The sequence below is a fragment of the Nerophis lumbriciformis genome, linkage group LG06 (assembly GCF_033978685.3).
Source record: "Nerophis lumbriciformis linkage group LG06, RoL_Nlum_v2.1, whole genome shotgun sequence".
Classification (NCBI taxonomy): Eukaryota; Metazoa; Chordata; class Actinopteri; order Syngnathiformes; family Syngnathidae; genus Nerophis; species Nerophis lumbriciformis.
The window spans coordinates 37,088,868-37,101,282 of record NC_084553.2 but is presented as its reverse complement, the minus strand read 5'-3'; the positions used below and the strand labels follow the sequence as shown (position 1 = coordinate 37,101,282).

Genomic DNA, 12,415 nt, shown 5'->3' with positions numbered 1-12,415 from the left:
GGTATCGGTGCGAATGTTTGACGCGCTCCATGGCCACTCCCACTGCGCGACGAAGTGCAGAGTCCCTGACGTCGAAACCTCTCTCTCTCCCAGTCAACGAGGCGATTTTCAACCCTCCCCGCCAGAGCGACAAGCTCGTCGAGGTTGTCGGGAGTCTTGAGCGGGATCATGTGTTTCCGGACTCGCTCAGCCAGACCGAGGGAGAAGACGTCCACCAATGCGGAAGTGGGCCATCCGCTCTCAGCAGCGAGCCTTCGGAATTCGATGGCGAAGTCCGTGACGCTGCGCTGACCTTGCTGTAGACGAAGTAATGACCGTGCTGCCTCACGTCCTGGTCTTTCGCGCTGGAAAATGTTCTCCATGGCTTTGGCAAAAGCGGCATACGAGGCACACACGGGAGATTGACGCCCCCATTCCGCGGTGGCCCAGGCGGAAGCCCGGCCACTCATATGGGACATGACAAAAGCCACATGAGCTCTTTCAGTGTAAAAAGAGGTTGGCAATAGTTCAAAAAAAATCTCACACTGGGTGAGGAAAAACCGCACGTCACCTGACTCGCCGGAGAAACGCTCGGGCTTGGAGAGTGGTGGACACGTAGCAGGAGGGGTGTCGTCAGGCAACGGAATATCTGCGGGTCGAGGATGGCTCAGCGGGACTGCTGCGTCGGCGGTGGGGGAAGTCATCGACTGCAGAGCGGTGAGTACGCTTCCCAGCTTTGTCCCCAAGATATTTATGCGAGCATCTTGGCGTTCCGCCATGGCTTTGACGCCAGCCCTAAGCACGCCAAATTGTTCTTCCTGTTGGTCTAGAGTTCTTCTGACCGGGTCGATCTCTGCGAGGTCCATGATGTGGCCGGTTATTATGTTACGAACTGGTCAAGGGGGTGACCCCGGGATGCAGAGACGAGAGGCAAGTTTGAATAACAAAAAGGGAAAACATTTAATGAGTCCAAAAAGTGTAACAAAAAGCGATGGGGGCAGAAGTGCACACCATGAATACTTAAATGAAAACAGGTTCCTCAGTGGTCGGCAGGGGGAGAAGCCAGGGCACACTAAGACACAGGGTAAAGTCCTTGTTGCCTCAAGGAGGCTAGGAAACAAACACAACACGTTAGGAATTACAGGATTAAGGAAAAACAACATACCGGGACTGACGAGGCGAAGTAGGCACGTGCACGTGGAAGGTGCAGGAAAAATAACCGGCAAGGCCCAGCTGTGGGTGACGAGCTTAAATACTCCTCTGAAGAAATGGTTTGCAGGTGTGCCTAGTGTCCGCCCCTCGCTGGAGACTAATGAGCTGAGGAAACATCACAATAAAAGAGAAAGCAGGGAAATAAAAACACAACAATATTCTTATGTTCTTAGTGAGATTTGTGATTCATTCAGAAAAGTGCTGCAGGAAGGAAAATGCAAACATTGGGCCCCATTCAGCAATAAATTCTTAACTTTTCCTATTATATTTCTTCCCAAGTGATTTCCTAAGAGGAGTCCATTCAAATTCATGACGTGTTCTTAAACGGCCAAATTGTTCCCACCTGCTGTTCTTAAATTGCTGAATGCCAAATGGTTAGCGCGTGCGTGTCTGTCATAATTTGCATATAACACGCCCTTATTTCCCCAATATGCATATGTAAACACCCTTAATTCCTAATTTGCATAAGTAAACGCCCTTAATTCCCCATATAAGGGCACAATTCCGGTGGAAAAGCCGAACATCAAACACACGCAAAACACAAACAGATTACAGAAGAGAAATTCGTATTATCCCGAGGGGGAAATACATAATGTCAAAACGTAAGTTTAAAAAAGGCGGGACCGCTGAGGATAGTCCAAAGCGTTCAAATAAATATTTGTCACTTCGGGCAAATAGGTCTACATGGTGGACCTATTTGCTGCTGTTGCGGCATCTTGCAGTAGCAGCAAAAGCATTGCCATTGTGTGAGTTGAGTTGCACATCACACGTCGCGGCATTATTGTGAAGATGTAGAAACCACGTGTGTGTGTGTGTGTGTGTGTGTGTGTGCATGCGTGGTTATTTGAAATGTCTATATATTGCTCATTTTGCTATATGTCTGTCTGTCTGTCTTATCTCTATCTATCTATCTATCTATCTATCTATCTATCTATCTATCTATCTATCTATCTATCTATCTATCTATCTATCTATCTATCATAATAATTTAACATTAGACAATAGTGCTCTGGAGCACTCGTAGATTTTGTTCTTACCTACGAACCAATCCCAGCTAAGAAAACATTGGTGAAAACAAAAATCTCCTTAAAAACTTTGTAAGTGGTCCTAAGAACAAAATGTGTTCTTAAGAACGGTTGCTGAATGGGACCCATTAAGATCTAGTACGATGTTTTGATGGCTGATGCAAATTTCCCAAGCTTTGAGGTGTTGGAGACCTGGTGTTCCTCTGAACTGCTAAATGTGCACAGACCAGTGGGAGGTGTGTGCTATTTTCTGCCTTATTAAATTGGTATACAGTGAGCCCTTTATGAGGTAAGGTAGCATCATACATTACAGGTCCCAAAGCACATGATGAATACTGTGTACAAGACTTCCTGTCATTGTGACAGATTTTTTCTTAGGGAGAGACATTTGAGTCAAATAGCGATCAGGACACCTTGATCCCTTTACTGTCAGTCTCCGTAGGATGTATTTAAATGCAGCGTCTTTAGAAACTGTTGTTAGCCCTCTAACCTGTTTGGTGAACCACTGACGTCTGTCTGGTGCTTTGATACCTCAGCCAGGTCCCTCAATGAGTCACAGCCCAGAAATTGCACCCAGTGTTCAATGAGCTAAATTGAGGATGCTGTATATAGTCATAACTGGTCCCTGGGTGTATGCACTTTGTCTTGCACTTTGGCAACCAAAACTTAAGGCCATTTGTCATCAGAATACTGTAATGTTAAATTAAATTGAAAGGAGACCTACAATGAGTTTATTTTAAATGTAAAAACATTTCCTTGTGGTCGAGATCAGTGTTTTCAAATGTTTTTAACCTAAGGCACATTTTTCTCATTAAAAAACCCTGAGGCACACCAGCAGCTGAAAACATAAAACAATTTAACTCTTTAGCCTATATTGACGAGATAAAGTTGTCCTCATCAAATATCTAACGCCATTGTTCGATATGAATTGAAACCATAACCATAACCATCCATGCATTTAACTCTCTTGTCTCAAAGGAGGCCTACTTACTCTGCCGATCTCTAGACAGCACTACTGGCACTCAACAAGGCCACATTATTTGCGGATTATAATTATTGGTTTGCAAAAATTATATTTCAGAACAATTAGGTGACATTTCATAATTTTCCACGGCACACCAAACAATATCTCACGGCACAGGGATTGAAAAACACTGGTCTGGATAATATGTATTGGATATGCTTTTGTCTAAATTGTGCATCAATTTTACTCAACAGTCACATTTTTAACCGACTTTCTACATATACTGTATGTCTGGAAGATGTTCGTTTGTGGAGGCCTTACCAGACTGCAAATGTAACCATCCATGCCCCATCCTTTCTAAAAGTATCATAAATTATATTTGGAAAATGTAGACTGTTTGAATATAGACCAGTAGCTTGAAGACGAACGTCAGCGCTGGGTTTTTTTTCCCCAGACACGGTCGAAAATAAACTTCATAAACAATATGTAAATTCCCCCGGTCACAACATTAGGTGCACCTTTCCGAGCTGCACAAAAAAAGCTTTTAGCAGAATGTGTGTCACTGCACGTCAATGTTATTGAGCGCATGCTAAGATTAATCGAAAATATGACTTTATCCTACCTTGTTTTGTGTCTCTTCAAACTTATTTGGCCTCATACAGAGCTCCTCCCCCTATGGCTGATAGCTTTACTTAATGTCCAAATAAATATGTCCACCTTGCTGTGATGTCACAATGTAGCCAGATTGCATAGCAGCGCAAGCTCACACCTATATGCATTAACCTCATGATTTGACACTGTGGCATTGTTTAACACGGTTATCCATCATTGGCCAACATTTATAAGTCAGAAAATGTCCCCTTTAAAGAAACAAAATGTCATGATGATGGCCTCAGAAAATGTAATTGAAGCAATCAAACAAATCAAATCCCACATCTTTTCAAATACTATAAACTACAGCAAATATTAATGTCACAGTAAAATGATCACGCAGTGTTAATGGTATAACACGACAGTAAACAATATGGTAATTGGTGCATCATCTTGAATAATTTAGGTCAAATAATATCAACATTCCTGTCAGGACTAACAATTGCATCGAGTTGTCTGCAGTATTTGTACAAACAATGTCCAATTTGTATTTCTACATAATTTTTTTAAGGCATCTCATACTGTTTGTAAATGGTTTGCTTCTTCGCTGCAAAAGTGAATAGCCCTTTAGGATCGAGACAGGTGCATAAACCAGCCATAGTGCTACAAGCAGTAATTGTTTAGTTATTAGTGTCTGACCATTTTGAGAATATAATGTTGCCAGGGTGTAAACTTTCAAAAACATAACGTGATGATTTTGCATTTCAATAGACATTTTTTTCTGGCTTTTTTTTCCTCTGTAGAACAAGTATACATACCATACCATACCATACCGACTTTATTTCTAAAGCCCTTTAAAAACAAGCACAGTTGAAAAACAAAGGGCTGTACACCACAAAGAAATAGAGGCAAAGGACAGACTAAAAAATAACATTTAAAACAGAAATAAAAATACTCATTGAAAAAGCAAATATAAATTACCCTAAGAACAATATGTTAAAAAAAAAACAGTTTAAAATTTAAAAACAGTTAAAAAAGTTAAAAGCTAAAAACAGTTTAAAATCTCATGCTGGGTTAAAAGCCAGTGAATAAAAATGGGTTTTAAGAAGGGTCTTAAAAATAGCCAAAGAAGGGGCCTGTCTCACATGGAGAGGGAGATCGTTCCAGAGTTTGGGACCCGCAACAGAGAAGGCTATGTCCCCTCTGATGCATCTTTTTTTTTTTTATTGGCAGATTTTATTTAATTTTGATCTGCTTACTTTGTTGTTGTTTATTGTTTTCTTAATTTGGACAGGCATATTTTCTCCCTACTCTTTATTTGTTGTGTAGCGCTCTGTTAACTCTCTATTCAAGTATGATATTCATGATCACAATCACTCTTTTGCCTTTCCCCCGTGTCCCTTATTCAAGGAATTGCTTTTTAGTTATTATAATATGCTTAAAAATTACGTTTAGATGTCTATTTTCAGGGCAACCAAAATGTTGTTTTCTTGCAGGTTTGTCAGAACCAACAACATTTGGAACATTCTCAGGAAAGGATGTGCCTTCCCAAATCGCTTCAAACGGACACATCGTGAGACTGGAATTTCAGTCGGATCATTCCAACACCGGAAAAGGCTTCAATATCAGCTATACAAGTAGGTGTCTCTTTTTGAAGCTACTTTGAGACACCTTTTCATCACGGTCACGATAATGTCAGCTTGCTGATGTTTCTCATGAGTCCTACTGCATTCAGTACATTTCACATTCAGCATCCTTATCACATCCACTTGTTTTAGTATGCATCTGTCACGGAATGAAACAAAAGACCCAAACGTAGAACGACGACACGGATGCAAGAGTTAAGCAGAACAAAGACTTCACTGGAGGTGACAGGCAGCAGGGGGAGAAAAGCAGTCTGCTCCATGGCTGAAACAAAAACGAATAATTCCAATACAACAGGCAAAGATCAGGGGCAGGTGAACAGCGACTGATGAATGAAAGAACAGACACACATTCAGGATGTGAAGACATCAACAAAAAAGAAGCAGTGACAGACGCATGCACAGGATTGGAAAATAAACCAAAGTTTTCCTCAACAGCTGAACCTGGGAGCAGCCATTATACAGAGCCGCTGAGCTTTGGACTCCCTACTGTAGACAGGATGCAAAACTAGTAACTTGTAAAATTATTTGAATGTTTTTCATATATTTAAGTGGCTGCACGTCTGCGGTTGAGAATTTTCTCTAGCCTTTATATACTGTATGCACTCACACGTGCTGATATATGCAGATGCATTCATTATAAAACATTATTTATGTAATACATGTAGATTTATGATTGTTTATCCCCATACGTACATTTTACCTTGTGCAGTGCTCTCTTATTTTCCTCTTCTATTTCTATTGTCTCTCATTTCCCCGCAATCAGTAGCGAATCAACCTCAAACACATCCAATCACTGGATGTACAGTCTAGGTGAGATCAGGTTAACTTCTGGAATGGCGATAAGATAAAGATAAACAAGACAGGGTTCAATTAACTTTATAAACATGCTTTGTCTATAAAAGCCTGATAGGTAAAATTGTTTGTACCTGAAAAGTTTCTTCTTCAGAGGTGTAATGTGATGTTGTCAAGTACAGAGCATTTTACCTTTCAGGCTACTATAGATAAAGTTATTATCAGTTGGCCAAATTAACTGCTTATGGTTAAATTAAGTTTATATTACCCTCCCCTATACCTCTGCATAACATTGTAAGTTTATTAACATTAAAGGTAACAACAATGGGTCTTTCCTCGTCTCCCACAGTGGTTACTATGAAGCCAAGTGTGACATACAATTAATCATATTCCAGTACAGCAAAAAAAGCATGTTCCCCATTTTATTTTAAGGAGTGTATCTAAAATATTCTTAATTTTTAAAAATTGTGGGAAACACAAAAATGGTATGCCTATTTTTCAGGTTAATTGCGTACTCATATGTGATCATATTTTCTATTGATACTTTTATAGCTTTTGGCCACAATGAGTGTCATGACCCAGGCGTCCCTGTCAATGGTCAAAGATTCGGCGACCAATTTCGGCTTGGGAGCTCCGTGGCCTTCCGTTGTGACCAAGGATTCATTAGAACACAGGTAATTCATATTGCAATGTTTGACCCATTGTTATTATGACTTCTGCATACACTCAATCAGTGTAAGGAACATTTTAAATCAAACCTAAATGTTTACAGGGGTCGGACCAGGTCACCTGCATCATTCAGGATGGAAGTGTTGTTTGGTCCGCAGCGGTGCCTCGCTGCGAAGGTAAACAAATGCTCCAAGCGTTAATCGATGTCTATACTTCTCAACTCGCATGCACTCTGGAAATTGTATACATTGGGACCTCGACTTAAGAGCTTAATTGGTTGTATGATGGAGCTCTTAACTCTAAAAACGTGTACATCAATTCAATGTTGCTCATAAAATGTATTGAAATCATTGGCAACGGTGCTTGGCCCCCTAAAACAGCACCATTTTAACATATAGCATGCCTTTAAAAAGAAAATATTTTAGATAAGATGATATAAAAACCAATACAACAGAATGTAGCAATAACAACTACAGTAGTTGTTTTAAGTAATGTAATAATAATGTCCAGTACTTATCTTGGAGAGTGGACTTTTTCGGTTTCTCCTTCCAGCTGCTTCTCCGTCAAATGCGGCAACAGCAGCTTTTCCATATTTTCATGGATAAATGTCTTCTGTTTAGATATTATCTGAACATTCTTGGCATTTCGATTCAGTATGGTGCAGACTCGCTGTGATGTGCTCACAGTTTGAAATATTATTTATTTCATTGAACATCATTCACTTCTTTTTCTCAGCACTGTCGTTAACTTTCGTCCCACCCACAGTTGGAAAACAAAGTTGTGTCCATCTCTAGCTACAAGCTAATGCTAGCGAGTAACACCAAATGTTTTGATGAGATCGTACGGGGTTCACTGTGGCACTTATTACTACGTCAACAAATGGGGGGGAAGCTTGTAACTCAATTTTTTGCTTGTAATTTAAGGCATAACAATTATTCGAGACACAGCTCTTATCTAAAAGACTCCTAAGTAGATGATCTCTTAAGTTAAGGTACCATTATAGTTGTTTATCTCTCCAACATTCCTTTTTTGGACCGACAAACTTCTTACTGCTCGACAACAATCTTCAATTGCGTTATCGGTTCCGATAAGAAAAAAAACAATGTTTCAGGGACATGCATTTATGATACAAATATAACAATTAAAACCAGTGCGAATGCTTTGCTCACTGCACCAAAGTGTTAACCAAGTCCCTTTATTTCTATTCTCAGACCAGACCAGAGTACCGAACCACAAGTGTGAATGCAGTTTAAAAGTCTTTGATCATCTTTGTTTGTTTTAGGTTTGTGGTTTTGACAGTTATGACAGAGGATGTTTCCTCCCACATTAGATACTGTATGAAGTTTAGGGGGAATCATAAAACACTTATAGCAGCTTTAATCGCTATTTTTTTTCTAAACGCTTGACAGCACTGAAAAAAAAATCCATCTTATGTGCCACACGTGAGTGGCACATAACATCCCTGTTTACCATTATAATGATAAATTATATGTGCAATGATGTGTATATTATCTTTAAATCAGTGCGCAGGTGTTGTCTCACAGATGAACACCAGCAATGCACCTTGAGAGTCTCAAATGCACAGAACCTTACCCAAACATCAATTAAGTCGTTGCCAAACATCAATTAAGTTGTTGAGCTTCTCCAAACGTTTATGGAAGGAGATCTACTGGATTGCAACTACCAAATGTCGGCAGCTCTGTAACTATACATGACAAAAATAATAATACTAATAATAAAAAACAATGGCTTTGGATTATTGGGATATGTGCTATTATGGTGTGTTAAAAAGAACAAGAAAGTACCGAGCCGACCTGAAAACTGTGACCACATTGACCCAAACCTTGGATCCAACACTGCCTTGTGTTTGTCACAGGGTGTAGGTGACGAACCCCAAGATGCAGAGACGGCAGGCTTGATGCAGGAAAACAATTTAATGATTTAATTTAACACTAAAACAAGAACAAACAAAAGGGTACAAACAAAAGGCGCGCACAAGGCGGAGCACAAACTTGGCTATGGACAAAAATTAGCACAAAGACTAACTGTGGACAAGAAACAAAAACACTTACTGTGACACAAAGGAACTATGACATGAGCAGAGTGAACAGAAGCTGAGGGGAAGCAGCACTCAGGGAGAAAAGCAGGAAACAACCAAAATAAGAGCGCTGACAGGAAACAAAGACAAACACAGAGGAAAAACTAAAACATAACCAAACTGTCAGTGACAAGCCTGACAGTGTTGAAGTTGTATAACATTAATTCACAATAATAACTAATGTGTACACCAGTCATGATACATTTAACAAGTATACTGATGTTTTCAAGTGGTAAACTAAATAAATAAAAGTCCTAATCCATTTAAAAGGGTTCTACATTTTGAGTTTTAATACATTTAAACAAACATTTCAATATGTGTGTATGTTATAATCTATTTTGATATGGGATGCAAACTACTGTATACAAATGTTAATGTATTTATTTTTTTGACTTAGTGGGGATTAAGTGTTGCTGCCTACAGTCCACTGAGCTGCAAAGAAGTGAGAAGAAATGTTGTCATCATCTGGAACAGAAATAACATGGCATTTCCCCACCAATATTAAATCCATAATTATTTAGGCTCTCTTGAATGTGAACAACTCGGGCTCAGTATAGTATTATTCAATATATCTGATTGTGTTTGGTAACAATTTAGTCATTCTGAAAGGATTACACAGTGGAAATACACTGGACAGATTTTTTGAGGTTGGGAAAGATGATGCTGAGACACAAAACGAAGAAAATAAGATGATTTGTTTGTGCCGCCTTCTCCCTGTAGCTCCATGTGGAGGCCATCTCACTGCTCCAACTGGAGTTCTTCTGTCTCCTGGTTGGCCTTCTTTCTATAAAGATTCTCTCAACTGCCAGTGGGTAATAGAATCTCTGCCTGATCACGCTGTGAAGATACACTTTGACAGGTATGTTGTTATTGTCAATAGATGTTTCCTTTGAAAGTTCTTCAGAACGGTTGTTGCAGAATATGCAAATGTTTATATCCAGCAAAAACTAACAAACACACTGGACACATTGCACTGTGCATTACTGTAATAGGCAAGTAAGTGTTGGCCATATTAACATTTTTATATACCGTATTTTTAGGACTTTAGGGCGCACCGGATTATACAGTAAGGCACACTGTTAATGAGTGACTCTATTCAGGTCTATTTTTATACAAAAGGCGCATTGGAACATAAGGCGCATTAAATATTTATTTTGTTCTACATTTATAACACGTCCTTGTGGTTTACATAACATGTAATGGTGGTTCTTTGGCCAAAATGTTGCATAGATAATGTTTTACAGACCATTTTCAAGACGCTTTCTGACAGTCTCTTAAGGATGCGCCGTTTTGTGTGCGGTCTTATTTACGTGGCTCCACTTTGACAGCGTCTTCTCTTTTGTTGTACCGGTAGTTTTTAGCACATTTATAGCGAGTCTACTGACATATAGGTTAGAACTGTATGCTACTTTGTGTTAGAAATGGCAACAGCCGAAGATGAATGCCTCACAACAAGAGGATAGAGAAAAAGAAGGAGCTTATTGACTACGGCACAGACTAGAATGGGACGCAAATTTTCGGGAATTATGAAGATCGCGAATACACATTAGCAGGAAACAAGAGGTGGTTTTGCATTACAAGTCAAAAACAAAACGGCAGATAATTAAAGGGGAACATTATCACAATTTCAGAAGGGTTAAAACCATTAAAAATCAGTTCCCAGTGGCTTTTTTTTTTTTTTCGAAGTTTTTTTCAAAATTTTACCCATCACGCAATATCCCTAAAAAAAGCTTCAAAGTGCCTGATTTTAACCATCGTTATATACACCCGTCCATTTTCCTGTGACGTCACACAGTGATGCCAATACAAACAAACATGGCGGATAGCACAGCAAGATATAGCGACATTAGCTCGGATTCAGACTCGGATTTCAGCGGCTTAAGCGATTCAACAGATTATGCATGTATTGAAACGGATGGTTGTAGTGTGGAGGCAGGTAGCGAAAACGAAATTGAAGAAGAAACTGAAGCTATTGAGCCATATCGGTTTGAACCGTATGCAAGCGAAACCGACGAAAACGACACGACAGCCAGCGACACGGGAGAAAGCGAGGTCGAATTCGGCGATCGCCTTCTAACCAACGATTGGTATGTGTTTGTTTGGCATTAAAGGAAACTAACAACTATGAACTAGGTTTACAGCATATGAAATACATTTGGAAACAACATGCACTTTGAGAGTGCAGACAGCCCAGTTTTCATCAATTAATATATTCTGTAGACATACCCTCACCCGCTCTCTTTTCCTGAAAGCTGATCTGTCCAGTCCAGTTGGAAATGCATCTGCTTTGAGTGTCCACACATTCTTGCCATCTCTATCGTAGCATAGCTTTCGTTGGTAAAGTGTGCAGAACAAACGTACAATTTCTTGCCACTTTCGCATCTTTGGGCCACTGGTGCAACTGGAATCAGTCCCTGTTCGTGTTGTTACACCCTCCGACAACACACCGACGAGGCATGATGTCTCCAAGGTACGGAAAACAGTCGAAAAAACGGAAAATAACAGAGCTGATTTGACTCGGTGTTTGTAATGTGTATGAGAAAATGGCGGATTGCTTCCCGATGTGACGTCACGTTGTGACGTCATCGCTCCGAGAGCGAATAATAGAAAGGCGTTTAATTCGCCAAAATTCACCCATTTAGAGTTCGAAAATCGGTTAAAAAAATATATGGTCTTTTTTCTGCAACATCAAGGTATATATTGACGCTTACATAGGTCTGGTGATAATGTTCCTCTTTAAGATAAGTGCCATTTTAATGTCCTTTTACACACACACACACACCATAATAATACCCGTATGTTGAAGCACATCACGTCTGACTACAGTAGCGGTAATGCGCCGACAAGCCATCAAACGGTGCGGCTTCGTAGTTCACCAAAACTCGCACTAAAACATTTTGACAGATTTTTGAGCGCTATGTGTAATGTTCTATATTCTCAATGGACCATCAACGTTTTTGGCTTGCTTGCGAGCAACCTTTTTTGAACAGGTGTCAACATGCAGTCCATACATATATCTTATATGTGACTGCTGGTCACACTTATCATTACACCTTGTACTAAATAAAATTGCTTTGAGGTCGGTAAGCACAACCAGAATTAATCTTGAAACTAAGCGCACCAGGTTATAAAGCGCACTGTTTATTTTTAAAGTAAAATTTACTTTAAAGTAAAAAATTGTGGCACGTTATCTAAAAAACATTAAGTGTGTGATCTACGAAGATTCCAAATAAGAAGTGCTAATTAGCCTGTGCTAACTACAGTATTGTGTGTCGTATTTGTGAGCGTATATATGTATATATGTGTGTTTTTTGTGTATGTGTGTACATACATATATATATATATATATATATATATATATATATATATATATATATATATATATATATATATATATATATATATATACGTATATACATTAGTCATGGCGCACTGTAGT

At 39.5% G+C, this 12,415-nt stretch overlaps 1 protein-coding gene across 1 annotated transcript in view; it reads left to right on the top strand.

The window, feature by feature from the left end:
- The window catches only part of csmd1a (CUB and Sushi multiple domains 1a), a 1,090,750-nt gene that overhangs the window by 810,771 nt on the left and 267,564 nt on the right, over positions 1-12,415 (top strand). Inside the window, exons 15-18 of the mRNA XM_061964242.1 lie at positions 5,268-5,408; positions 6,762-6,883; positions 6,982-7,054; positions 9,697-9,835. Coding sequence (XP_061820226.1) covers positions 5,268-5,408; positions 6,762-6,883; positions 6,982-7,054; positions 9,697-9,835 — 475 coding nt within the window. The remainder of the gene's footprint in view (positions 1-5,267; positions 5,409-6,761; positions 6,884-6,981; positions 7,055-9,696; positions 9,836-12,415) is intronic.